At 35.3% G+C, this 26703-nt stretch overlaps 4 protein-coding genes across 5 annotated transcripts in view; 2 read left to right on the top strand and 2 right to left on the bottom strand.

The window, feature by feature from the left end:
• The first annotated feature begins 2013 nt into the window (after positions 1 to 2013).
• LOAG_18434 (hypothetical protein) lies at positions 2014 to 9294 on the top strand. The gene is made up of 9 exons (XM_020451093.1): positions 2014 to 2370; positions 4934 to 5199; positions 6081 to 6206; positions 6368 to 7001; positions 7237 to 7352; positions 7526 to 7662; positions 7855 to 8114; positions 8206 to 8394; positions 8831 to 9294. Exons 1-9 carry the CDS (start codon positions 2140 to 2142, stop codon positions 9065 to 9067), a joined length of 2196 nt encoding a protein of 731 aa, XP_020305157.1. The 5' UTR covers positions 2014 to 2139; the 3' UTR covers positions 9068 to 9294.
• A 1291-nt stretch (positions 9295 to 10585) lies between these two features.
• Positions 10586 to 14624, bottom strand: LOAG_03776 (the record flags this gene model as incomplete). Of its 2 annotated transcripts, XM_020446410.1 has the most annotated exons (9): positions 14284 to 14624; positions 13989 to 14136; positions 13561 to 13706; positions 13115 to 13335; positions 12868 to 12976; positions 12439 to 12595; positions 12079 to 12254; positions 11832 to 11926; positions 11425 to 11497 (listed from the first exon to the last, which is right to left on the bottom strand). In XM_020446410.1, exons 2-9 carry the CDS (start codon positions 14077 to 14079, stop codon positions 11425 to 11427), a joined length of 1068 nt encoding a protein of 355 aa, XP_020303245.1. In that variant the 5' UTR covers positions 14080 to 14136; positions 14284 to 14624. The 2 variants fall into 2 exon arrangements, with proteins under 2 accessions (XP_020305156.1, XP_020303245.1); XM_020446411.1 differs by lacking the exons at positions 13989 to 14136; positions 14284 to 14624 and adding an exon at positions 10586 to 10701 and having other exon boundaries at positions 11308 to 11497; positions 13561 to 13837.
• A 3881-nt stretch (positions 14625 to 18505) lies between these two features.
• On the top strand, positions 18506 to 18992 carry LOAG_03772 (hypothetical protein; the record flags this gene model as incomplete). Its single annotated transcript, XM_003139315.1, has 1 exon — positions 18506 to 18992. A coding segment is annotated over exon 1 (366 nt), but the record flags the coding sequence as incomplete, so codon positions are not given.
• Positions 18993 to 23350: 4358 nt separating this feature from the next.
• The window catches only part of LOAG_18433 (hypothetical protein), a 6205-nt gene continuing 2852 nt past the window's right edge, over positions 23351 to 26703 (bottom strand). Inside the window, exons 6-13 of the mRNA XM_020451092.1 lie at positions 25874 to 26092; positions 25392 to 25796; positions 25193 to 25307; positions 24916 to 25067; positions 24591 to 24802; positions 24276 to 24423; positions 23843 to 24102; positions 23351 to 23648 (exon numbers count right to left, since the gene is read on the bottom strand). Of these exons, the coding sequence (XP_020305155.1) occupies positions 23423 to 23648; positions 23843 to 24102; positions 24276 to 24423; positions 24591 to 24802; positions 24916 to 25067; positions 25193 to 25307; positions 25392 to 25796; positions 25874 to 26092 (1737 nt within the window). The 3' untranslated portion in view covers positions 23351 to 23422. The remainder of the gene's footprint in view (positions 23649 to 23842; positions 24103 to 24275; positions 24424 to 24590; positions 24803 to 24915; positions 25068 to 25192; positions 25308 to 25391; positions 25797 to 25873; positions 26093 to 26703) is intronic.

The raw sequence follows: 26703 nt of genomic DNA, 5'->3' as shown, positions 1-26703 counted from the left end.
ATATTATATTGTATTGTATCATATTATGAAACTAGACTTATGAAATTAGAAAAAAATAAGCGTGTGAATATTTTCAAAAGCGTGTGAATATTTCAAACACTCTCGCTTAAATTATTAATAATGGTCTTCTAATTTTTCGCATTAGTATATGCAGCTCATCTGCTTGATTATAATATCTGTACTGTCAGTGGTAAAATGGTGCTCATGAACAGATGCTACGGGGTGGAGAATGATTGGTTTTAGCAACATCTAGTACTGTAGATACAATCAACTCAGTGCTTTTGTAGTCAGGATAATTACCGGAACGTTTTTTGGGGAATTATGGAACATGTAAATATCACACATGTTTTTTCTCTTTCTTTCTCTTAAGATAATTGAATAGCATTTCTCAAACGACAAATAAACAAAATAGCACATTGCATACAATGTGGATTACTTTAAACTACCAAATGTTAAATTTTGACATCTTTCTGCTATCTTTTTGGATGATCTTCAAAACCTCGACGCTATCTTTGAAAGCTGTGTAAGGTTTTACAAATGAATCAATAGTGTTTCATACCAGCGGCCACATGATACTCGTTTCTCGGAACCTGCTCATAAGTATAATATATTTATTTTTAATGAGAACTTGTGTTCATTATCAGCATTGAGTTCTTAGAGACTAATTTATTTCCGGTGATATTGAGTTAATATTGATGGAGCGGTCAGGAGTGTTATATTGTTTACATTTCTATCAAGCTTGTGTGCCAATTCAATGTTCTTTGTGAAGAGTGACAGTGCTAGTTGATACTATTTCGATGTGAGTACCATCTTCCTGCTGCTTCTTCAATTCTTTTACTGTTTAACTGCAGAGTCGTAATGATGCAAATGACAATCTATCATATTTCCAAAACTCTTGGAATTTTTCAGTTTAATAAGTAATTTTTGTATAACACATTGAAAATTTTGTGCAGAATATTTCTTTTTTATTAAAAAATTTTATATTTTGTAGAAACATAAAATTCAAGCAAGATGACAAGTCGTGGTCACTACCGCCAAGGATTAATAGTCTTTTAATCATACCAAAAGCATTCTTCGGCATTTGATGTCACAGGTTATTACCATAGGAAGCAAAATTCTCCTTTTAGGGTCAATTTTACTAGTTTCAAAGTAATTTAAGTTTCTTCAGTGGTAAATAATTTTTAGTGATCAACAGAATGCTTGCTTCAGGAATATAATGTGCTGAAAATAAGTTATTTACTCAGTGTGAAAGTTAGGAAAAAGGAAGAAAAAGAGAAAGAAAAAGGGAGATGCACGGGACAATTCACCAAGGAGAACACTATATGAATATCCATTTGTTGCAGTGACATATCGGTCATTTGTGATTGACCTTTACCTATTGCTTGTAGCGATTTTTTGATATTGGGAACAAATAATGATTTTCGCCCTCAGTCAATCTATTATATATAAAACGAATCAAAACTCAATACTGTACCGGATGCCACTGCATCTCCGCTCATTTCCAATTTGGTCTTCCAGAACCCAAAGGACATCACTCATCACAATATTAAGTAAGGATTGTGGAAGTTTTCTTTTTAAATTTGTGGATGTCGTAAGATGATTAAATGATGAAATTGTCTCAAAATATTTTTGAGGAAAATTTTCTTTTGCACTCAACAATTAGACAAACATTTGAAGTAGTTTTTAATGAGGACTAAATATGCGATCTAATTATGTTGAACTGCAACTGATATTATCAAAAAAAAATATGAGTCGGCGACCAGCCAAGATTTTTTATAGTGATGGCAAAAAGAAAGAGAAGTTGAGATGGGAAGAGGTAGAGAGGGAGTGGGACATGGGTATGGGACATCGGCGATCCCATCTTGACGGGTCTCATTGAGCAGTGTCAAGGAATCATCACCACCATCTGTGTCACAAGCGCAGTATGTCGGACGGGAGGACATTCTCGAGGGAGAAAGAAAGCGTTGGAGAGAGGAGAGAGAGAGGGAGGCGGACGTTTCAGGGAAAGGAAAGGGAGACTGTTGCTGCTGCGAGGAGGATGCGACAGTGAGCAGCATTGGAGACAGAAGGGGCCATAACTCGACGGCACTTCAGTTTGTGTGTTTGTAAAGTTGACGTGAATGGACGCCAGTTGGGGGAATGGGAAATAAGTCGTCATCATCGTCACAAGTACCCTCGTACCTACTGGGATCAGGATCAGGTTCAAAAAATGTTCCAAAGCGCGGTTCACATTACTACATAGCACCTTTTATCGCACAATCATACAAAGCACCTATTTTTCACCAGTCAGTCAATTCGCTGCAACACTTCAGTGGCACTGATTCTGTGTATATGACCAGTCCGGCTGATTCCGAAGGATGGCGAACAAATGTTAGTGATATCATTTGATCCTTTTTTATCCTTCAGCTATTCATAAGTTTCTCCAAGAAGTGCTTCATGTTCAAGAGCATCATTTCAATTCCATCTCTTTTCCTCTACCATCTCTCCAGCCTATCCTGTTGTCAAGGCTCTTTAACGAAAACAGGAGAAAATTTCCTGAGACTAGTCTTATTGTAGTTTATTTTGACTAAAAAAATTTCCGATTTAATTTGTTTACTTTGTGAAATGAGGGTGATGTGTACTTTGAAAACGTTTTGATTCATAAAACTGTCTCGAATAAATTGATTTTGGACACCGCATGAATTCTGAACATAACTTTGTTGATTTAACTAAATTAAATTCAAAGTTTTGGCATCTACTTTATCATGATGCTGAAAATATAAATATCTTAATAAAGATTGTTAGGTTAAAATTTGCAAATCGTGGATTCGTCAGAATTGGAGGTTTATATATGTATCAAAGCAGTTAAACAATTTGGTATCTGTAGATACCAAAATGACCAATATGCGGTCCTTTTTTCTCACAAATAACAGAATTGATTAATTACCGATACATTTTAGCCTCCTATTCCAGCTGTCTGGTGCTGTATAAACATAAAATAATTCACCATATTGTAAAAGTAGTCCCTTCCAGAATGTCTTCTATGCATTAAATCTTTGCGGGGTTGGTACCGCAGTGGATGAGCGACAATCGTTGCGAATTGTTTTTTCTCCGCTTTTTCACAATTACGTCAGCTTCTTTACCAACGTTTTTTATATTTTTTATCACTATGATTGAAATTTACTCATAAATCACTCTGAATTTAATAAATTTTGAACTGTTTAAATTAAACACATATCGGGTTTTTGAAGTCTACGGTTCTGTGGCATTGGTTTGATATGTTTTGAATAATTAACAGAGCAGTATTATTGGAATGATTTATTAAAATCTTCCTGATTAGGAGAAACTATGTTGTTGCCCTAACGATGTGGTTCAAAGTTTTCGTTATAGAGACTTAAAATTTTTGTTAAGTCCTAAGTGGATCACTAAAAACTTGTCTGATTATCATTTTGGTCCGTAGAGCACTTTCATGCAGTATGCTTTTCAGAGTTTTCTTTTCTTTTTCTTTTTTTTTTTGCTTTTATTAATAAATTAACATTAACTAAAACATGGGAATTCTTGAGGCTTGGTAATAATACTGATCAATTCCTTTCCGTTACTCTTTTTATAAGGAATCAGTTTTTTTTTCACCACATCATTTTTGAATAATTCATCTGTTTTCAGCCGGTATAATTACATTTGCACTTTTATGGAAAACAACACAATTTGTGAAAAGGTGTGGATTTTTTGTGTACAACAAACTTATATATTAATGAAGTAGTTGAGGAAATAGGGATGTTACAGTGAACGCAAAGCAGACAAATGGTTATGGTGAAAATATTGGGAATTCTTACTCTTTTTTTTCCCCTTTTTCCTTTTTTTTGCACTTTTCCTTTTCTTAAAGCATTTCTCCTTTTTTCAAAGTCTTCTTACAATGAATGTTTTCTCTCATAGCTTTTATACCTCTGTTCAATGGAATTAACACTGGTTTTTGGCAAGATTAGGTATCTCAGACAAGTCAAAATAATTTTTCTGGTTAAGTCAACAGTAATTGTTACATCCATCTCATTCTTTTATCCTGTTTTCGTAAACGTGTTGGGAATTATCTTTCGTTTCCTTCGATAGTCTCTTGAGACTGACTGTCGAGAAATTTCTGCATTGATATGCGTCTTCTGTACATAATGGATATTCAACACCTGTCGAAATCGAAATGTACACTCTCTTTCCGATTATTTACTTTTGTTCTATTAACCTAATGGGTTTAGTGTCAAAATATAATTAGGGCCAAGGTGTTCAGTAGTCCGCACTCCGTTCCATCTGGAGTATCCGTGACCACCTGTACATCAAAACCTGTAGTTTTTTTTAGACTTCTGTCAGTGCAATCTGTGGTCAAGACATAGACCAAAGTTTGTCTTTCAGAAAAGGCTTTACACTTATACCGAAAAATTTTTTTGCAATTATCAGGAGGAAATTTGAAGGAAGAAGAAAAAATCTTAGTTTGTTAAATACATCGCCAGCAACCATTAGGATTCTTGTCATGGTACTAATACGCACATACACATATGCATACACCACATATATATATTACTAACACATACGAACACACAAACATACAGAGAAAACTTGTTTCTTTATGGATAATTCATTCGTTACTGGAAATTTCGCTTTTTAATCGGTACTGATAACCTATCGGTCGGGAAGGGAAATGCACTGCATAGTTGTGTTGCATTGGTAACATTAAATTTTCCTCATGATTTTTAATTTCCATTTTTTGGGTTCTAAATGCAGTATTTTTTGTATTTGGACTTTTTAATTTCTTAATAATGTAATAATCCACATGCTGATGCACAGATGGCATTGCCCATATCTCACTTATTTACTAATGTTATGTTCCAAAATGGTTAATTTGTTCCAGACCTGTTTTCCAATTATTTGATATTTCAGTTTTGATATTTAAACAGGAATAATTTTGCAGAACTGGAAAATTGGAAATTCTCGTTTATCGCTTAACGAAGCGTTTTTTATGGATGGTCCACCTGGAGTACCATCTACGGTGTTTCCAATGCCAACAGTTATACCCCTTCCGCCACTAACTCTAAAACAATTCAAAAAGTGGCAAAAAAGACAGAAAAAAATGTTAAAAAAAATGGGCTCCATTCCCGCGAATCTTATGCCACCCCGTGCACCAGTAACACCTATGTTACAATATTCTCGTGCTTTTTCTGTCGACAATTTGTCAAGGTTCAATTTTTTTGAAGTAGTAATTTATTTCCACATCCTTGAGACAAAATTTTAGGTGGTTTGTTGATTAAATCAGTGATGCATCTAAAACCCATTGCAATCTGATAATATCTAATCAATTGCTACACTAACAATAAACAATGATAACGGTGCAATGATATCATTACAATTTAATAGTTATTTAATAGTATTTAATATATAAATTGATAGACGGTCAGTTCAGTCGTTGAAATGCTTATGGAATTCAGCGGAATAATGCACATCGAGTGACTAGGGATTTGTTTTCAAGGACAAATGCATAAACCATCAACAAATTACGTACATTCCAAAACATAGAAGAACCGTTTTGCACAGAATTTTACGAAGAACTTTTCTTACTCTCTTTCGTTCCATCTTTCCCACCATCGACTTCTTTTTATTTTCAATAAAAATTTTGGTTTAGCAAAAAATTAAATTACCTGCTAAACCATTTCACATTGTTTTTGCAGAAAATCAGAAGGCAAGCATACGAAAAACATGAAATTTAAGTTTATTCACCTTCGAACATACTTTTATGCCCTCAAAAAAGTCCGAAGATTTTCATTCTTACTTTTTAATCAGTGCCATAAAAGATCAAAAGTGCTGATTACATGTAATGGAAAATGATAAGTTATGGCTTAGTTGCACTTGCGTTTATTTATATTAAGTGCGCTTCTTATTTTACTGGGAAATTCCTTCTGCATCCCGTGATATGTAGGGAGGGCGCCTAATAGAAAACCGTCATAAGAACACTGGGATAAGTCCGAAGAAAGCAATGATATCAAACTTAAATAATGAAGCCTTATAATTTTGCTTATTCTTAAAATAAAACTATTACTGTATTTACTTGTCTAGTTTTGCAGACAAATGGATGTTCCAGTGGGACAGAAATGTGTTTGGAAGAAGTGCAGGAAGGTTATTAAAAATCAAACATACGGTAATACTGCTCCTGATTTACCTTCTGGTCCACTGAAGTCATCTTTTAGCAGGTTAATCGGTTGACATCATCCACAGTAGCCCTCGAATCTATCCTTTTGTTCACTTCGAAAAGAAAAATATGGCTCTTTTAAAAATTCAAATTCGCAAATGGGGGCAAATGAGATTAATTAAATGCTTTAGTTGACTGTTTCACTGAACAATCAAGTTTAAGCAGCTGCTCAAATGGTTTTGCTGTATCAGATTTACGAATGACCCATTCGGCTCCGTCCACAAATACATCTGATCGAAGTCGTCTGACGTCAACTACCGATCATTCGTCGTCGTTACACTACCAAACACCATCACCAATACAGTTGAAGAATTCGTCCAATCAGCATTTGCAGCGAATACGAGCATTTAGGAATGATGTTGGACCATCGGGAACACCTAGACGGCTGCAGCAATGGACTTTGGTTGCCAAAGGCGGACCATCATCTACTGAGCCGCATGAGACCGCAGATGATATTAATGAAGAAACAAGCAGTGAAGTTAAAAAATGTGGAATTGGCCACAAATCACCGGATATAAATTATGCATCCAGAAAAACTGCAGCGATCAGCGAATGCAGTTATCCCAAAGCAGCAACGTCTCACGATTGCGATGAGCGAAATTATAGATATCGAAATGGCATCGGTGGTTCTGCCAACAGAAGTAATCAGTATAGTGACTATAACACAAATAACGGTGGTCATATCATTCCGGGATGTAACATACCCGTTAAAATCACACCAGAACCCGAGGAAACCCCAAAAAAGAATGATCAGTTGTTCTCTAAAAATGTCACCAATTCAACCGACGACGACAAGGTTATCTTTTTACGTATTTGAGTTTCATTTCGATAAGTAATTAATGCACATCCACATTGTTTTTTATTTTTCGTTTTGATCTTGCCTATATAATCTTTGCCAGCATGACTATATAGCTATTTATGTAGCCACATCGTTCGAATTGTTTCGACAATTAGAATCTGTGTATTGATTAGCATTTTAGAATCTCGAACTGTAAAATTTAGAAGAATATGAACTCTTAAATCTTATCCAGGTATTTTCAACTGTTGAGACAGCTTCAAATCCATTCCAACGATGTAATTCGACTTCCGGAACTACTAAGAATCATGCTACGCACCAAACGCAATTGGGATATTCCCCGCTTAAAAAGTCCGTTTTAGTTAAAATTTTTTGAACGGAAGAAATGTGTTGAGCAAAATTTTTTCACTTAATTATTTCATAGTTTTTAGGTTATATTTCCCTGAGGATTCTAACTACTCTGTCAATTGCCTCTTTTATATAGCTTCAAATTTGCGGTAGAGTTTCAATCTTCAATTTTTTAGAAGCGCGGACTATGGTTCCACGATCAGTTCATTAACCCAGAGTTCGAACATGAAAACCGAAGTCAGCGATATTGACTTCAGTTGGGTGAACGATGTCGAAAATCGTCTTGACCGAGAAATCACTTTCGTGAAAGAAGGTTTCGATGCATTCCCATCATTTTTCTGGATATACATATATCTTTGAATTTGAGTTCGCATTTGTTTCCGTCTTACCGCTATTTGACTGTACTTGTATTTTTTTAAGTTAATGAACAATTCTTATGATTTCGAAGTCATTGATTGTATCTTTGTTATTTCCGCTTTTCGTTTTAATAATTTCTGTTTCATAGATTCTCGGCCGCAGCTACAGCGAGAACAGCAACTGCCAGTGCAATACTTCGGAATGGATTTGAACCAGTCCAGAGCTGGTAAAGATGGGGCAGCGATAATTGTTTCACCGGCACACCCTACCACCACAAAATCATTTGAAGTATTTGGCGAATGCGAATCTCGCAAAGAACTCAGCCAAATACATTCTGATGTTCGTTCCAAAGCAGCAATGTTTGATACAGAAGCTTTTCGAAATGAACGGAAAGTTGATGAACAACAGGTTTTTTTATGTTCTAGACTATTAGCAATGATCATTTGTTTTTAAAAGGAATTGTCATTACATTCATTCAGCAATGTTCATATTTTCCCAGGCCGCATATCGTTATCGTTCACGATCAACTCCTCGCGATAATGTGTATATACCTCAGCCTGATTACCGAGGTTACGACCCTATTTCTGTAGATATATCACAAAATTCGACCCGATACGATAGTATTCCTTCAAGCAATACCCCCGTTGCATACGGTTCTAAGTATGACAGACTCCCACATCACAACAACGTAAGCTATTGCTTCATTTGAGTTAATTGTCCTCGGAGCATTCTAAATATTCTCAGATCATTTAAGCGTATTTCATGACTTCGCTTTTCGTTTAAATCATTTCTTCTATTCTAAAATAAATATAAGTAAAATAGACAACAAATAATAAGTCATTAGCAGAATAACATAAAGCTCGAAGTGCATCAAAGTGATCTATAACATGATCACATCCGAGAACTGATCACAGTTTCAAACACATATTTCAACAATGAAAAACCGCAGTATATATTATTCTATTAATTCTCTCTTTTTTGTCATCCGCATGAAGGAGCTGGAAAAGATAAATAATAGTTTTTAGTCCATAGACTGGATAGTTAGTTCCTTGAAGTTCTCAAAAAATATTAGCGGTGACTAAAACTTGCATTTTTCGGTCACTGGTCGGTTTCTACATTTTCAGGAAAGCAGTAATATGAAGCTGGATGGGAGTGTTACAGAATCAAGAGCAAAATGTGGTAACTCTTACTATTGTAATAGTAAAAAAATGACTAATCGACAACAACAGCAGCAGCCATATTCCGGTAACGACAATGAAATGTTGCAACGTAATCGAACATATGATGCAACTGAATGCTACATCCAGAATGCAGCTCAACGTAGTGCTGAAGAACCATGGAGAATATCCGTTGCTTACTAATCCAACTCTTCAATTTTTGGTTTTCATGAAATTTTCCCTTTGAGTTATGGCACATTGCATGATACTTCTGTTTAAAAACAGCTGCAAATAGCTTCACTTGAGTGAAAGTGCTTTGCATATTGAAGGCGTGTTTATTCCCTTTCTTACCATGATTTGCTGAAGTTGTTTTCTTTTTTTTGTGTGTTCTACTAAAAATATCAGCTACTGCAGTTTTTAAAGAACATGAGCTTTCATGATTTATTGTTCCAACAATAGATTTTAAAGTTTCAGTCATCAACTTTAGGTTTCTCACCAAGCAAAGAACTTAGTAATATCACTATTTCCAACAAATCAGAAATTGATGCCCAAGAAAAAATTATGCCACATCTCTCTACTATGGTACACAGTCAGTTCACCATTTCTGATATGTCTAAAATTGTTGTGAGCCTTGAAGGCAACCGACTAATTATTACCCAGAGCTAATGGAAGTCATCGATGAAAATACAGATGAAATTCGAGTTGTTCTTATGCCAGAGTTAATACCGTAACACAGCCTATTTCAGATGTATCCGTTTCGACTAATGGTTTTGCAAATTTTAACTAAGAATCTAGCTTGAGTAATCACTTAAGCATTCTTTTTTTTACCCTTCGAAAGGACTTATTTAAATTAAAAAACCTTTAAAATTTTCTCGTCAGGAATGCATCAACTTAGACTTCGGAAATTCCAGTTAGGCTATTAATCGCACAAGTGATATGAACCTTTGATATGAAGTTAAAATGAAAATGAACTCAATATTTTGTGAAGTTTTTGAGGTTCCTAAAAGTTCAGCAACAGTACCAGATATAATGAAATTTGATTATAATGGGAATCCCTCTCTCAAATATTCTAATTTAACAAGAAAAAGTAGAATCTCGAGATGCACGTATAAGCATTCTAATGATGAAATTAAAATGCCTGAAACAAATATAGGCTTAAACATGATCTGCAAATATAAAAGTTAAATTTATAAGCTATGAAAAGAACACAAAAGCATCTGAAGCTCATCAACAAATAAATGAGTTACTACGCAAGTGGAAATAAATTGTTCAGAGCTTTGATATTTAAGATTCGCGGTCCCATTAAATTGATTTTTGAAAAGGAGAATTTCTTGAGAGAGTTAGAGTGGCCACAACAATAGTTTTATATTTCATTCACTTTGCAGTGCAATCACCAGCAAAATCGAAAAACATTGGAAAAGCGTTGTGGAAATGACCTGGCGACCGTGAAAAATCAAAAAATAACTGCATAAAATGAATAAAATACGATATAATTGGACTGAATTGGAGGAAAGAACCGCGCACCGACATTAACAGAAGAAAATTCAATTTTAGAACATAGCTATGCTTCGCAACATAATGTTTCCATTTTATGGGTAGGGAAAGGAAAAAAAGAAAGAAATACATGAAACAATTCAAGCATGAGAAAAAAGACGCACTGTTCAGACACCGATATAATTCATGATATTGAAAAAAAAAAAAAAAAAAACAAAACCGGAATCATTAAAACATGCACTTCTGTAGTCTCATTTAATTTTGACTGAAGGTACAAAAAAAAAGCAAATTTCTGTGACCAACATTTTTCTCGACTGGTCGATTCAGGCACAAAGATAAAGCTCCTGAAATTACAATTTAAAGGAAAACTTAAAGAATGGAGCAAAAGAAAGTGATCGTTAGCAGCAGTTCACTTCGAAAGAATAAGTAATAACACGCATTAGAACACGAATTTGTGATTTATATGAGCTGAGCAAATAACGAACGATACTAAAGTGTTTATCATAGATTTGATATAATATGGTTTTGGCAAGTGTTGAATGGAATCTTAGACCGCAATATCTGAGATGTTTGACATTATTCTACTGCATAAACTGATTGGATTTACGATAAACGAAATAATCCTCCCGATGAAAGAGGAAGGGGAAGATGGAAAGTAAGTATATGATGAATATTAGTAGAAAAAAATACAAATTTACAGAAATTTTACAACGGAGATTTCCTTCGTTTTATTTTTTTGAAAGAAATGACCAAAATAATTTTTAAGAGAAACTGAGATGTGGAACCACCAGAAACTGATTTAGTCCTTTCGAATAAAATTTTAATTTGGATCGAGATTGAAGTCGTATAAAGAAAAAGCAAATGTCGCAGAATTGTTATGCTTATGAAACATAATAACACAAAATTCTGCGATGAAAAAATCACATGTCAAGTTATTAGTACATAATAACCTTGCAATCATAAATTTCTTTTCCACAGTGTATATGCTACGAATTCCATCCACATTTAACATTCGACAATCTCTACTGTTGTTTGACGTTCATCCCTGTTGGCCAAAAACTAATTTTTTAGGATAAATTTGTTTTGCAAATTGCAAGTAGATGCGTACCAAACCGCATCCGACGAAACGGCCAGTCAAACCTTTAAAAAGATCTTTTAAAATTAAAGCAATTTATTGAATCACGATGTTACAGCAAATATAACAAAACTTCAAGCGCCAGGAGAGAGAAAAATAAAAGGAGATAAAAAAAAGAAAAAGGAGGTAAAAAAAGAACCGGACGAAAGTTAAGAAATCAAAAATTTTTTGCAATCACTCTGCTCCAGTTGATTGATGGATTTGAAATTTCTTATTTATTTTATATACATCCCAAATGGGATCGAAGTGGGATTTTAAAATTTACAACTGAGAATACTTTCGGAACATCAGTGGCAACAATGATGAAAAATTCATTTCCATCATGCATGAAAATAATACCTTCTTGGTACAGGCCTGTGCAAATTTCCCTCCATGAATAAAAACAATCGATACCAATAAAATTTTGATAAGTGATTATAGTGAGAGCTGACATTCTAGGAGAAAAAAATGTTATTTCATTCAACATCCATATACAAAAAGTGTATAACAAGGTAAGAAAAACTAATCTTGTCCATATAAATTCACTTCTAACTTCGTAAAATGGCATAGAAAATAATAAATCCCATCAAAAGCAATAAAAACATACTCGAAGACTTGGGAAGGCAGCCAGTGTATGATAAGTCCAAAAAACCCGCGTGGATATCCAGTATGATATGATAACATCAATTGTGTAATGAGCACGCGATATTAGTAGCAACACAACACCAGCAGCTGAGACCATTATTGAAAAGAAATGTAGTGATTTCCAACGTCGCGGACTGTCTAAATTAATTGTCGAATGTAAGGAAATTAGCAATTCCTCACAGAATGACCATATGATTTGACACAAAGCAGAAAAAAGTAATTCTATCAATGGATTCAATTTTTCATGATAAATTTGTAACTTGAATATAAGCATTTTTGTCCGTTCTTATCTTACTAAAGAAGAAACTCGCCAATAATTTACATTCTGTGATAAATAAGCAGCTAGTGACAAGGACAATTGTATGGCCGCTATAGATGTAATCACCGCAAAGTGTATGCTTTCCGTTGATCATCAAACCAGCACCACTTACAATTCGCATCGCTCTGAGAACTATATTCGTTAGAGTATAGTCAGCGCCCTAAAATATGCAAAAGATGGTGGAAATCCTAAATAAGGGTAACAGATAACAAAATCAAAATCCTTAAATCCAAAATATCAATACTTCTGGATGGCACAACTGATAAAAAGCACTACCTAATGGAAGAGAAAGGAAATTTCTTAAAGAAAAGAAATTACCATAGTTCAATTGTAAAATTTAAAGAATTAAAACGGTTCGATTTGAAAATTTTTCAAGTCATAATGGAAGTTTTGAACAAAAACAGAAAAGCAATCTAGAAAAGAAGAACTTACACTTAGACGTGGTGAGCAATAATAATTAGGATCTGCAATAGGTACTTGTGTCACGAGCATCGTTAGGCAACGCCCAAAATATAACAATGACCCGATAACCGCGATTCTTCTGCAAGACAACTACTTTTCGCCTATGCACTTTTTGGTTTTCTTATTTCATTTTTACGAAGGTTTTCGGAATAACCGACCTTTTAGATTTTTAAAAGTATGCAGGTGATAAACAGTTAAATAACAGAAATCAACGAACCTAAGTATAATCCAGCGGTGCCTGTGTATGACAGTTAATGCAAGCATACATGTGAATGAGGCAAGCATAAGATATTCGGACACTGTTAATGCCCATGGAATGTAAGGCGTATGAGCGAATACAGCATCCGGCAAGGGCGGTTCCTGTGGTACTTTTTCATGGATGAACGATAAAACGAGATCATTACATACCGCTGCTGTCATCAGCAAACCCAGTGATATCTTCAATTTCCATTCCCAGTTAGTTATTGGTTTAAGCAAATGACTTAATCTTTTTGTAGAAAGTGCTATGAAGTTACATCATACAAATTTCTCAGGACTTGATTCTATTCAATTAAACTCTTTTTAGCTCCTTTTCATAGTTTCAAACTGCCTTCTTGTTGACATCATCGTTATATACAGAAAATACCGTATATCACCATTAAGAAAATAATGATAAGAACTTACGGCAGCTTTACAACGCTCCTTTGGAAATTTATCAACAGAACTGCTTGATGTCTGAACGATAACATCGGAGAGATTGAGATCGATTTTAATGGCATTATCGGCTGATGACAGAAGACCGTTTAATAACGGAGCATGCCCCTCATCGCCTAAAATATTTTAGTAGAACTTTTAAAGGCAACTACTTTAACCACTACAACAGTTCCCTAATTTTCACTTATTACTAAAGTCAGGAATATTTCTGACAGCACGTATTATTGATCACTTATACTACATCCTGATTTATACGTAACATTTATCTTTGCTCCTACTATCCACTGTTTCGACTCTGGAAATCAACGTAACATTACATCAATCAATTCATTCCAGTTATTTAAGTTAATTTTGACTACACCAGTTTTCGAAAAACTATATTCAGTAGAAAGAAGCACCACAATTATCTTCGGAGAAATCTTCTGAATTAGAACTGCTACATATCCTTCGTACAGTACTTGAAGCAGTAGTGATTTGCCTATCGAACATTACCTTCTGTGTGACCACCCTACCAGAAAATGACCAAATATCTCCTCGATTACTAAGCTGAAACCTAAATAGTTCAGTTGATACAAAAACGATGCAAACGAAAGATGCACGCAATCGTAAGCAACCTTTTGTTTTTCACTGAAGCTGTTCAATTTTTGAAAAAAAAGTGTGGATAAATAATAAAATTACTAATATCTAGATTACCGAAATATTTACTGCAATACTACGTTGATATAACTGCACACGATAGATTGCAGCACCTGAAAGAGACCAATAATACCGGCCGCTAAACTTTACGGTTCTTCATCAGTTAATACTTGACATTTCAAAGAAACATCCAGTTCAGGGTTCCAAAAAATGTATTAAAATATCACAAATCTCAATTCGTTAGCTGGAACAGCAGTGAGGTATCTGGAAGATGCAACAAACTGCAAGCCATAATTTTATATTTGAATATTGAAAGAAGCATCCAGTAATTCGAGATCTATGAAGACTGATGAATCGATAGGCAGAACAAATTGAAAGTGCAAACAAATTAAAATGCCTTAATACAAACGAAAAGAAAATAAAATGACGAGGAAGAATGGGAGTGAAAGAATTCAAACAGGTTATTATGATTTCACGTTCTACCACACGTTATTAAAGCAAAAGTATCACCATTACCAAAAAAGTTATAGCTATAACGATATCAGAATACAAGTCAAAAATATAATGAAATAGCTGAGAAGTCCAATTCGATTCCACCAAATTTTTTATGAAATTTTTTTTTTTCGCTATTCTGCACACAGTTTTCCTTATTTGCTACCAATCAAACTGAATGATTCTTATAATATGAAGAAATCATTGAACTACTTCTCATACGCATAGAAACGTATTGTACGGTTACTCATCTTAACGCATCTAGATTTTGGGAGAACTAAAACGACATTTCAATTCTTAACTGTTGAGAAATCAGTAGACTGCAAGAAAGTGTGCAGAGAAAAATAAAACATTTGGAAACACTGGCGAATGATGCTATAAGGAGAGATCGTCTTTAGTTTTTATTTCGATACCCGTATCAACTGGAGTTAACAATAGTAAATAAAAATATAGGGAAATATTTTAAAACTGTTAACTAGAAAATTTCGATCTCTTTTTGATTTTGATTTTGATTGATCATTTGATCTCTTTTTCATGAATCAAATCTATTCGAAGTAAAAAAAAACATTATTTTTGAAAGGCTTAATATATCTAAACCTTGGTGTTCCCATTATATTATCCACTTTATGAAGAATGGTTTTGAAATGATGGGGTCAGTGCTAGTCATACCACTCCGTGTACCTCATTTAGCTGATGTTGAGTTCAGGATGTACATGATGTTAAAATCGGATAAAAAGAGCATATTAACTAATGGTTTGGTTGATCGAGCAGAAATGCATTTCTGAATTTGCTGACAGGAAAGGAAAACGTGCTAACAGATATCAAAGTTATTTTTGCAGTAGATAAGTCATCAATGTTTAATTTTAGCACATTATTTTTTATACAGGCTTCAGTCTAAATTTAAGCCCAAAAGTTCGAGCCTTCATACTAAATTTAATCTTTACCATTTATCATTACAATGGCCACTTTTTGCTAAGTAGGACCCTTGCCTTTGCAAACGAAGTACTGCTGTTTTTCAGTCTGTGAGATTCAGGCATCAATTTTAGGTAAACGGAATGTTATTGTGATCTGTTTGCGCTAATTTGCAAGCATAAAACATGATAAGATTAGTAACAGTTACGAGACCATTTAAGTGTTGTTGCAGTGAGCAATATATAATCCGATCATCTCTTTCTTCTCGAAATGGACATGATTCTGGATAGCAGTACCAAGGAAACACATAAGACCCACTGTTTGTACTAAGCAAAATGAGAAAATGCAACCCAATGTTCAGATCACCATATACTGGTATGCCATTCTCTAATGTCCACTACATTATTGAATCTCGGTAATTTTATAAAAAATTGCGCTGATAACGCCTTAACTTAGCTGTTGTTTCCGTAAGATCAATCATTATTAAATGGCGGTAAATCCTACTTCCCAGGTAATGATATATATCATATGTTGTCGATCCCCGTTCATGATTTTGCTAATTCTTTAAATTCCAAAAGTGATAGTGCTATCATGATTCAAAATCATCTATATATCTCTTCATTCGGTCTCTTATGTAAACACTAGTTATTATTTACTATTTCTTGCTGACCAGATCACGTCAGAAATTTTTACGTCTTCAGTAAATGTTTGTCGAATATAAACCCAGAAATCGACTGAAATTACAGTTTCCGCAATATGTGGTTGTTTGCTGATTATACTTCATAATATCTCAGTTACCTACTTTACTGATAACGGAGGAATACCAACCACAAACTATAAATCAGTTTTTTCAAGAATTGAAAATTCACTCTTTTTCGTCTGAAAGCTCAAATGCCATTTGAGGCTCAAATGCTTAAGTACCATAATTTCGTCAACAACTTGACCATTCAGCGTGTCATTGTTATGGACACAAACATTGACTGGAAAATAACTAAAACAGTCAAGGTTTGCATAAAAAGTAGAGTTCCATGATAAGTAAGAGATGTTAAAACTAAATTAAAGTGCAGAAGCAAGAATTTACAACAATCGACCATCGGCAGAAATGATTTAAGTTGTAAGACATTTATGGTTAAAATAAGAAGACGGAAAGAAAATGACTCAAACCTCTACTGCACTTCATAATGATTTTAAGTTTAATTACCGATCCAGTATAGTCAGTATGGTTGAGCAGTAATAAATGCCGAATAAGGAGAAGACGGAGGAGGGATGAAACTTTAATTTGTTTCACGATAGAGATAGGAGCATTCTGTTCTCTCTGGTTTCGACAAAAAGGGAAACTCTCCACTTTTCCACTTTTTTGAAGCGCACGTCACAGAAAACTGAAAAACGAAATGAAGCTGAGCAGTTAAACTACAACATCGACGTAACCAACATAGACAGAGCAGATTCATAACAGCATCCGTAATAAATATATAATTAAGAAAACAAATAAACAGATTCTTTTAACTCACAGTACATTTACAGTAAAATAACGACCGGTCAACAGGGAGTGGCTTGAATAATCTTGAACTCAAAATTTTTACAAAAATGCTAACAATCAAAATAAACTGAACTTATGATTAAAACAGAGGGCCTATTTTGCTTCTGTTCAATTCAATATGCATTATAAAATATACGATGTTGTTTCGCCGAAAAACAGAACTGGAAATTTCTGAGAAACACAGAGTAACGATAATAATGGAAGAAGCAAAATTTTGTAGAATAAAACCAACAAATGTAAGTTTCTGAAACATCCCTTCTCGATGCGATACAGAAACTGTATAAAGTTCAAGAACAACTTTTGTATGGCCTCAGTTGGGAAAATTTCCGGACTGCATAGTAGAGACGATTGATGGGCTGTGATTACTAATGACTATGACGACTACATATGTGTGGAATTTGCATGGTCAGAGATACTCAACAAGTGTTTATGAGAAACTCCGCTATAAGACAGTTCTATAGACTGTCAAATTCGAAAGTAATACAGCTTCTCTGTCATTGCATGGTGTTTATGCGTTCGATGAAACAAATCTGATTACATTTGCATCAAAATTAAAGAAGCGGAAACTTTGCAACAGTGCAGGTGCAGAGAACAGTGCGATACCAGCCTTTTTATGTGAAGCTGATTTTAACCTTACATAACTTTTAAAAGTTATTTTTCCAGTATTTTGAGGTGGATCAATCAGCTTGGAGCAGTACAGATAAGAAACGAGGAAAAATCCATCCAGGGAAATTGGTGGCAGAAAAGTGAAGACCAAAAGTCATTCACAACCATGGTTAAAAATTAGGAGCAAGTTTTGGTACGAGGAAAAATAACAGATGCAATCCAATGGAAAAAGAAACACAGGTTATCCTGAACAATTCTCTCTTTGTCAATATTGATCAGTGTGCTACATCAAAAATACTGCAACGGTTACATATAACTGTAATGGCAGGCAGTAAATCACTAGCAAATATGTTAACATTAACAGGTCGATATAGCGCTGCAGCAGGCTGGTTGAGGTGGAGAATAATGCGTGAATAACGATAAGTGGGGGGGAGGTGTCATGACATGGATCTACAGGTGTTGCAGTTGATATGGAAGCGGCCAGATGGTTTTCATGTTTTAATATGCGGGAGTATGCTCGATTCCACTTCTTCCACCTTCCAAACCCAATGAATGGGAGGTATAAGCACGCATCCCCTTCTTCTCTGTGTAGATATTAAGCCGATTGTGTGCTTTTCAATGAATTATGTTGTTAGCTGGAAGATGACATCAGAAAGCAGAGAGTGGTGTTACAGTTATGCCAAGGAATTGGTTTTGTAAGATAGATAAAAGCGCTTCGCAGAAGGTCACATGGAAACGATCATTTACTTTTTGAAATTCAAACGGGAGATCCCAGTTTACCTTCACCTTTATAATGCATGATTATTCCCCAGGAAAATGAACATACACACACATACATGCACACATACATATGCATATATATATATATATACATATACGTACATATACATATATACATATGTACATCATACATACATACCTACATGCATATATATATATATACATGCATACATACGTACATATATACATACATAAATACGTACGTACATACATACATGCACACATACATACACACATACATACATACATACATACATCTATATATACGTACATACACACACACATACATACGTACATACATACATACATACATACATACATACGTACAAACACACATACATACATACATATATATATATATATATATATATACATAGCCAACACAGTCGCTCATCCGTGCATTATAGGTAGCAATGGTCAAAGTGGCATCATTTATATTGTCAAACCTAATTGTCACAAAAAAGGCACCACTTCCACAACTTTTCATGCTGGTGTGTCTATCAGCAATGAGTTTAGCAAAAATATAGCTGAAAGGTGTTTGCCATTGGCCATATCGAGATGATATGTAATGCAACAAGCGTCTTGACATAATGTAAATAATGCATGATAGTAATGCAAACAATGCAGGAGGTAGATTGAAGGAATAAAGAGGGATGATGTATAAATAAGATGGGGAAAGTTTGGTGATACCGGAATACGTGCTCACATCTAATTTCACTTTCATAACGAAGTATCCAATCTCCGCCTTTGCTCACCCTTTGCCTCTCTGTTATTTCACGTCTCACCCATCCCCTACTGCCTACTTTTTGAAAACAAAATAATCTTTAAACCATTTTCTTAGGCGGGAGAAGACAAATAAATGGTTGGACGATGCGCCTCCGCTGCTATTCTTCCACCTCTCCGCAAAACAGAAAACAAGTTTGTATGCAATACCTCCCAACTGCCTATAACCATCAAATAAGGGCAGGGAAGAAAGGGCAGAGAGTTACACAGTTACGACAGTATGAACTATATTGTTACTGGTAGCGTTTCAGGACAATCTGATCCTACACAGTCACAAAACGTTAGATGTAACTGTATAAAGGTTTCTGATGAGAACGATTATTCACCGACATCTGTAAGAATAGGACTGCAACTAAATGCCTAACTGGACAATGCTGTCCTAAGTTATTGTTCTTCTGATTCTTCAATGCTGGAAAATTCTTCAATTGATCCATTGCGGATCCATCGGTTCAGAGTCATTGAAGGAAAACTACTGAAGGTTTACGAATCAATAAATGTGGAATTTCGTGAATCTCCAATGGCTCAATAAAAATATATGCTCTTGATGCCTAAGTTATTCAACGATGCTACAGGATACCAAGACATTCAGTGATAATGGTGGTACGGTACAGTTCGCTGTCACAGTCCACATTTTTTTTTTTTTTTTTGGTGCAGGATGCATAGGAGCCTAGGTTCAAAAGGTTACAAGATCTTAAAAGCAATTAACATTAAACAATCCTCAGGATAAATTCAAAGTCAAATAAAACGTGAGCCATTTTTACCCTTGCATATTAGAGAATGATGGAAGATAATGCCAGAGAATAACGGAGTAAAAACGATGACAACTTCACGAAATTTAACATGGTCTTGTTGTTGCAAGCATTTAGTCAGTGATTCATTGGCCATTTAGATATCAAATAAGTAATCTGGACAGAAAAAAACCACAGTAAACATTCATTTGGCTTACTGAGAATTGCTGAGTGTCGGATGGTGATGATAAGTGATACCGAAGATGAACATGATCAGTGGGCTAAACCATGAGAAGACACTGAGTGGAAATACAATATCTTCGAATGGAACTAGTTAATCTAAGAGAGAAGATTAAAGTGGTGGTGTCCAGCTTCCAACCAAATCAACAGCAATGCAGTGAGAAATGAGTGATCTAGGCCAGTCTTGAAAACGAGAGGGAGGGTACGTTCCGATACTATCTCTTGTTATGCATTGACATGATTTTTTGCATGAAAAGATAGCATCAAATAAACATAGCCATCAAGCAAATTAAGAAGCGATTGAGCGATCAAATGAGATCCACAGTTAAGACTAAAATAAAATAGGAATAAATGAAGTAGACCGGACAGAAGTATCTTTTTAGGAGATATTGCTTATCAAGATATTGATTCCAAGTGTTGTCAAATTGATTACGATACTGGAAACACACCAGTTAATCTAAGAGGAGAGAGATTAACTTTTTTTTTAGGTCAAAGTTCGTAGCTACCACCAACGAATTAGAGACAATCATGATCAATAAAGAGACATACATATATTTTAATCACTTAGAGCTAGGCAAGTTCAATTTAAGGGGTAGGGATTGACAGATGCAGCCAAGAAGGAATCGATGAGTACTTGGTTGAAGGACACAAATGATGGATTAGATATTTTACATCATAAGTGCGTCAAGGAAACAAATAGCTTTCTAAAAGAATGAGTGGAAGGCCCCTCCCAACAATTATTCCTTGAGGATACTAGATATTCTTATTAATTATAATTTTTATCAATAGTTTTTGTACAAGTAGAGCACTAAGAAGACTAAATTCTGGCTGCTACTTTTATCATCACTGATTACACCACGCGACAATCCATGATACGGAACAAACATAAATTTTTTTATCATATTTTACAAGAAGTTGAATGCGTAACACACATACAGTCGATTATACAAAACACTAGATGTCTACTTTTTATAACGGGGATTCAAAACCATTGCATGAAGTTCACTGTCCTCATCATTAAACCACTGAACTGAAATACATCAGCTGAAAATTAATTTAAATCTCACTTGCACAAATCCAGATCCAATTTGCAACCAAAACTTCTGAAGCAAAACTGCTTCAAATGCACAAACCCTCATCCAGAATTTTCCAAAATTGATCAATTCACCTGCCTATCCCGTCCTATTAATATGATGAAAATCAACTGTAAGCATATTCAAAAGCACAAGTCGCGGCGGAAACTCGATATTAACACCCCTCTCTATTCTTCCTAATTTTATAAGTTTTGTATTGTGCAATTCGCCGAGAACAGACCAACCCACCTTCCAACCAATGCATAAAAATGATAATTGCCCGTAAAAAATCCGAATTATCCAGTTCAAATCCTTCGAAACATCCACCAACTCCAACTTTTATTATAATCTTGAACACTGGAGGGGATTTTCCGAGGGGTAAGCGAAGTACATTTATTGTTGCTCTTGTACTTATAATCGACTAAATTTACACTTTATGAGAAAATATTGAACTACTATGTGTTGCATAAAATATAAGTCAGCTGCAATCTTCCACTGCGAACGTCGGCCAACTGAAATTGCAAAGAACCCTTCTTCGAAAACAAGGTAGAAACTTAAAGGAAATGAATGCTGAAAATTTAGTATTACTGCAATTCTATGGCCAGGATTAAATGCTTGAGCAGTCGTTAGCATTCTGCATCCACAATTACGTAAAAAAAAAAGAAAAAAACTGTTTTTCCAGAAAATTGAACAATACGATGACTAAAACTATCCCATAGCCAGTTCACGCGATTCGAATTAAGCCGAAAAAATTGCATGGAAAAATAACAATTTTCATGAAACTTTAATAACTTTCATGAAACATTCTCAAGCAAAAAAAGCTCCAAAATACTTCGAAAAATAAAATTTCAAGCACACTAACAAATACCTAGAATACAAAAAGAATACGAATAATGAAAACACAAAGGAATTCAAGAAAATTTACAACTGGTCATATATTCCATGGAATATGAAACGGATCCTGCAATTTTGCTCCTTTAACTCTCTAGCAAAGAAAATTATGATGCCAGCTGTTAAACCAATCTAGTTAAACCATATGTTGTAGGTTACAGGTGATTTGTACAAACATATTAATTAACTTGAAGTAGAAAAAAACGTACAAACGACAAATTATAACCATAAAAAAAGATTACGATTAAAAAGAATATCATGTAAAATATAATCAGAACACCTAAGGCCTGTACAGTAGTAATGCACAGTAAAAGCCGCAGCGGTGATGCATTCGCTAGATTTCCCACAGTCGTATATTTTATTTGAATGTCGCCGAAAAGAATCTCAAATTATCTAAAAAGGACAATTATGAAAAAAGGTACTTCGCATCACAGCCTATGTTGTTTACAAAACAGCTGGTGAGATTCCAGTAAGGCCAACTGCATCGAATAAACCCGATGTTGGGACTACTAAAAGGCAGCCTCAATAAGAGACTCATGAACGATCGACATAAAAAGCAAAAAAAAACTATTTTGAACTGTGTTTCTGGAAGAACGCTACGTGTCGACAACATAAACGAAAACCGTGACAAATGGTGAACCAGAACAATGCCAAAGAAATAGGTTTACTGCTTGAATACTCTTCACCCGACCTTCGAGGTGAATTCAAGGATAAATCAAAGAAAAAAAGAACGAGAGTCTAGTGTGAAACACCGTTACCGGCAACTCTCTTATTAACAAGTAATCGATGCATATATTTATCCTCAGTAGCTTGCTAAAGGTTATAAACTAAGAGCCAAACGCACAAGCTATCAAAAGTGATTACCCAACAGAAATTCCTAGTCGTGATTTAGTGCGTAATCGGACAAATGGAAAATCATACTAAAACGTAAGATTGCTGATCCCTCATACATTGCTTCAAATACTAATGCAGTGACTGAAAACAATGGAAAAAAAAAAATACCGCTTCAGATAACGGATATTGCTACCAGCATTCAATTAATTTGAAAACAATTACTTTATTAAAAAAACGAAAAGCTACGTGGAAATGGCTTAAAAGGCGTGCGGCTGAATGAGATCTGCAAAAGAAACCCCTTTCATTCTTGAACACTTCTATGTCCACCGAGTTTTCTCTGGAATTCTGCTTAGAGGACTTTCATATTCATTGTTTTTCCTCTTTTCTCGCAGAGAAAGAGGAGCCTGAGGTATGGTAGTCACATTAGCTGCGGCAGAATTACTTGACGGTGATTTGGTTCCTTCTCCCCTTACACGATTCACCGCTCTTTCATCACGATCTTGACTGTTGTTAAGTTCACTCCTGTATCCACCAATTATATACCTTTAAAAGACAGTTTAATAAAATGCCTAGATGTTGATAAGTTCACGATGAAATTACTCAATTTCTAACAAGTATACTTTACAGGTCAAGAAATAAACGGAGAGCATAAAGTAAATTAATTTAATCAAGTACGGTTAACTCGAAAACTTCACTCCTTTCAACTGTTAAATATGAACCTTTTTGAAAATGTTAACCTTTTCACTTGACGTGGATCAACAGCAGCACGAATCTGTGGCATCCAACTACCTCCTGAACCACGACGACATTCATAACTACCAACCCGCTCTACATTGTGTTCTTCCACATGACTATTTTCGTAACCAGATGGATGCAAACGATGGTCTTGATCGCGATTTTGAGATGTTACCTGCATTGCTGCCCCATATGCACTATCAATTCCAACTCTTAATGTGGATGTTGACGGTATTTGTCCCACTTGAATTAAGCTACTGGGCTAAAATACAAAGGAAAGTAGGTGGGTCTTCAATCTAGAAAAAACAAAATCAAACATTATTTTTGCTCTGTAAAATATGAAATGTTTCACCAGAAACTGCATGTTGAAGGTAGTTAAATCTTTTAGTTAAGCTTGGTTAAGATTTTTAAAAAAGCAGTCTAAATAGTATTCACCGGAGCAAGACGTGGGTCTAGCGTAGGAGACGCGGTTGAAACCAAGCGTGAATCACCAACCGCTGTTACACGTGGATCACTGACTGCTGTTCTCTTACGCGGGTCTCGATTTACAGTCGACATTCTTGGATCGCTCAACCTTGATACACTGCAATGGACCGTTCACCATAACAACAACTAAGTAACAAAATTCGACGCGTTACAGCTCAAATTAATATTAATCTCATATTTTCACTCTTCTGCTGTTATCTAGGTGCTATCTTCATGCTTAAATTACATGAATATTAATTAATCACATTCTTGAACATGATTAACCTTGATTCTTCTTTTGGAAGAGTAGAAAGAACAGTGGACTGGGTAGCAGATGTAGTTGCTGCAACATTCGACTGCTGCACAAATATCTGAGCCGGTTGTGGTAGTGGTGGGGGTGCGGCATTCATTAAGGAATTCGTAAAAGCATCAAACTGTGACGCCAGTGCTTTCTTGATACGCGGATCGTTACGAAGACCAGAATCAGTTAACGACAACTAGAATTAACGTCGAGATGACAAAAACTTTTCAAATTAAGACCGGCAGATGAAATGGTAAGTAGTGATATCATATTACGTACAGTTACGAAACATTTGTGCCAAGTTGTTACCTGTAATATTTGTGAATCAATATTCGTTTGAGGAGTCGGTATATCATCGATAGGATGTAGTTTCCATGCAATAATATTTGTTTCTGGAATAGTTGGAGCACTTTCGTTAGCGACTGCATCTGGATTAAACATAGGCGGACTTGCTGGAGATTCTGTAAAATTTTATCCAATTATCTATTTTTCACTGAAAAAAATACGTGAAACAGAAGAGTGCAAAGTGAGTATTAATTCCGCTTATTCTTTCAAGAGATAGAAGAAATCGATATTGACTGCAAACCATCATCGATAGCATTGTCCTTTTTCACTTTAGCTGTTATTTGTTCCAGCATTTTGTTGATGTTAAATGAATTATCTTCCTCATCCTCCACTGAATTTCGTTTCTCAACACTTGCCTAAACCGATATTTTAATAGTATCTTGGTATGAAACGTTTAAATCAATTTTCTGTCAACTATAACGCTACATGGGGAAACAAACCGAATATTGCTGTAGAATAACCGTTGCGCTCTGAACCGGTTGGGGCGGTGCTAATCCTGGAACAGCACCACTTAATGATGTTGGATTCACAACAGCCGTAGCTGGAATTGAATGGTGTGGAAAAAAAGCAGGGTAGGGAGTTGGATTAGCCGCCAAAGGTGGTGGTATGACGAGTTGAGGTTGAGCAATAGTAACCGATGCTCCCGATGATAGAGTTGGAACAACGACAGCAGGTGGAGGTATAACACCTCCAGTTATTCCGCCATCTGCAGTCACTGTAACAATTGCCGGTACCGTTGGTTGAGCACCAGGTGAAGAACTTGGTCCACCAGGAAGCAAGACTCGTCGCTTCAGAGGTCCTTGTGGAATAGCTATACGTGACGCTAACTCATCATCTTTCATCATCTGAAGCATATAACTAGTAAAGAAACAACCCTTCGGCAAGAAGACATCACCTTAGTTCACTCTGGGAAACCGCTAACCTGATCGAATATTGGCTGTGTGAAATTGTTGAGAGGCAAATGTGAAAATTGGCATGGATCTTTCGAGCATTCTCCTTTATGAAAAGCTTTACACGGGTACTCTCCATGCAGCAAAGGACACTGAAGACCTTTTTTACAAAAACCTTGTTGATAGAATTTGCACAGTTCAGCTTTGCGACCAGAATCTGCAGCATCGTGAGAATACGAACAGCTCTCGCCCTAGAATTTCGCAAATTATATTTTTACAATTTCATAAGCTTCAAGAATTCTGTAATCCTTTAAATGACATAAAATACAGTGATAAAAAACTTTGGTAGTTGGCCAGAGCAATTAGATTACTTTTCTCCCAAAAATTTTTCTCCAAAAACTGCTTTACTTTTGAAAAGGTACAGATAGTAAACAAATTAAGATTACTTACGTCTCTACAGTATCCTTCACGAAAGAATTTACAAATCTGACGTTCGCCCCAGCGCCCTCGAAAACCTCTTCCGCGATAGCAACCTCGCACTGGAGGGGAATGTCTTGGTCGTTTGGGACCACCATATGTTGGACTTATGGAGCGTCGACGGCTGCAAAAAGAAACAATCTGCTCAAAAAAGAGAAATCCAAATTTATGTATTCCAAAATTTGAAACATCATGTCTTCAACTAAAGTGCAACTACCGGAAATATTCGAAATTATGATGAATATTTGTTGATTACTTATTATACCCTTGTATCATTTCTTAACTTCTTGAACTGAGTGCTAACCGTCTTTCTATTTTGGGTGATCCACCTCTGTAGTCGCTATCACCAAATTCGTTCACATCACCAGGTCCTCTGTGTCCATCT

The sequence above is a fragment of the Loa loa genome (assembly GCF_000183805.2).
Source record: "Loa loa unplaced genomic scaffold supercont3.311, whole genome shotgun sequence".
Lineage (NCBI taxonomy): Eukaryota > Metazoa > Nematoda > Chromadorea > Rhabditida > Onchocercidae > Loa > Loa loa.
This window is presented reverse-complemented; position numbering and strand designations above follow the sequence as displayed.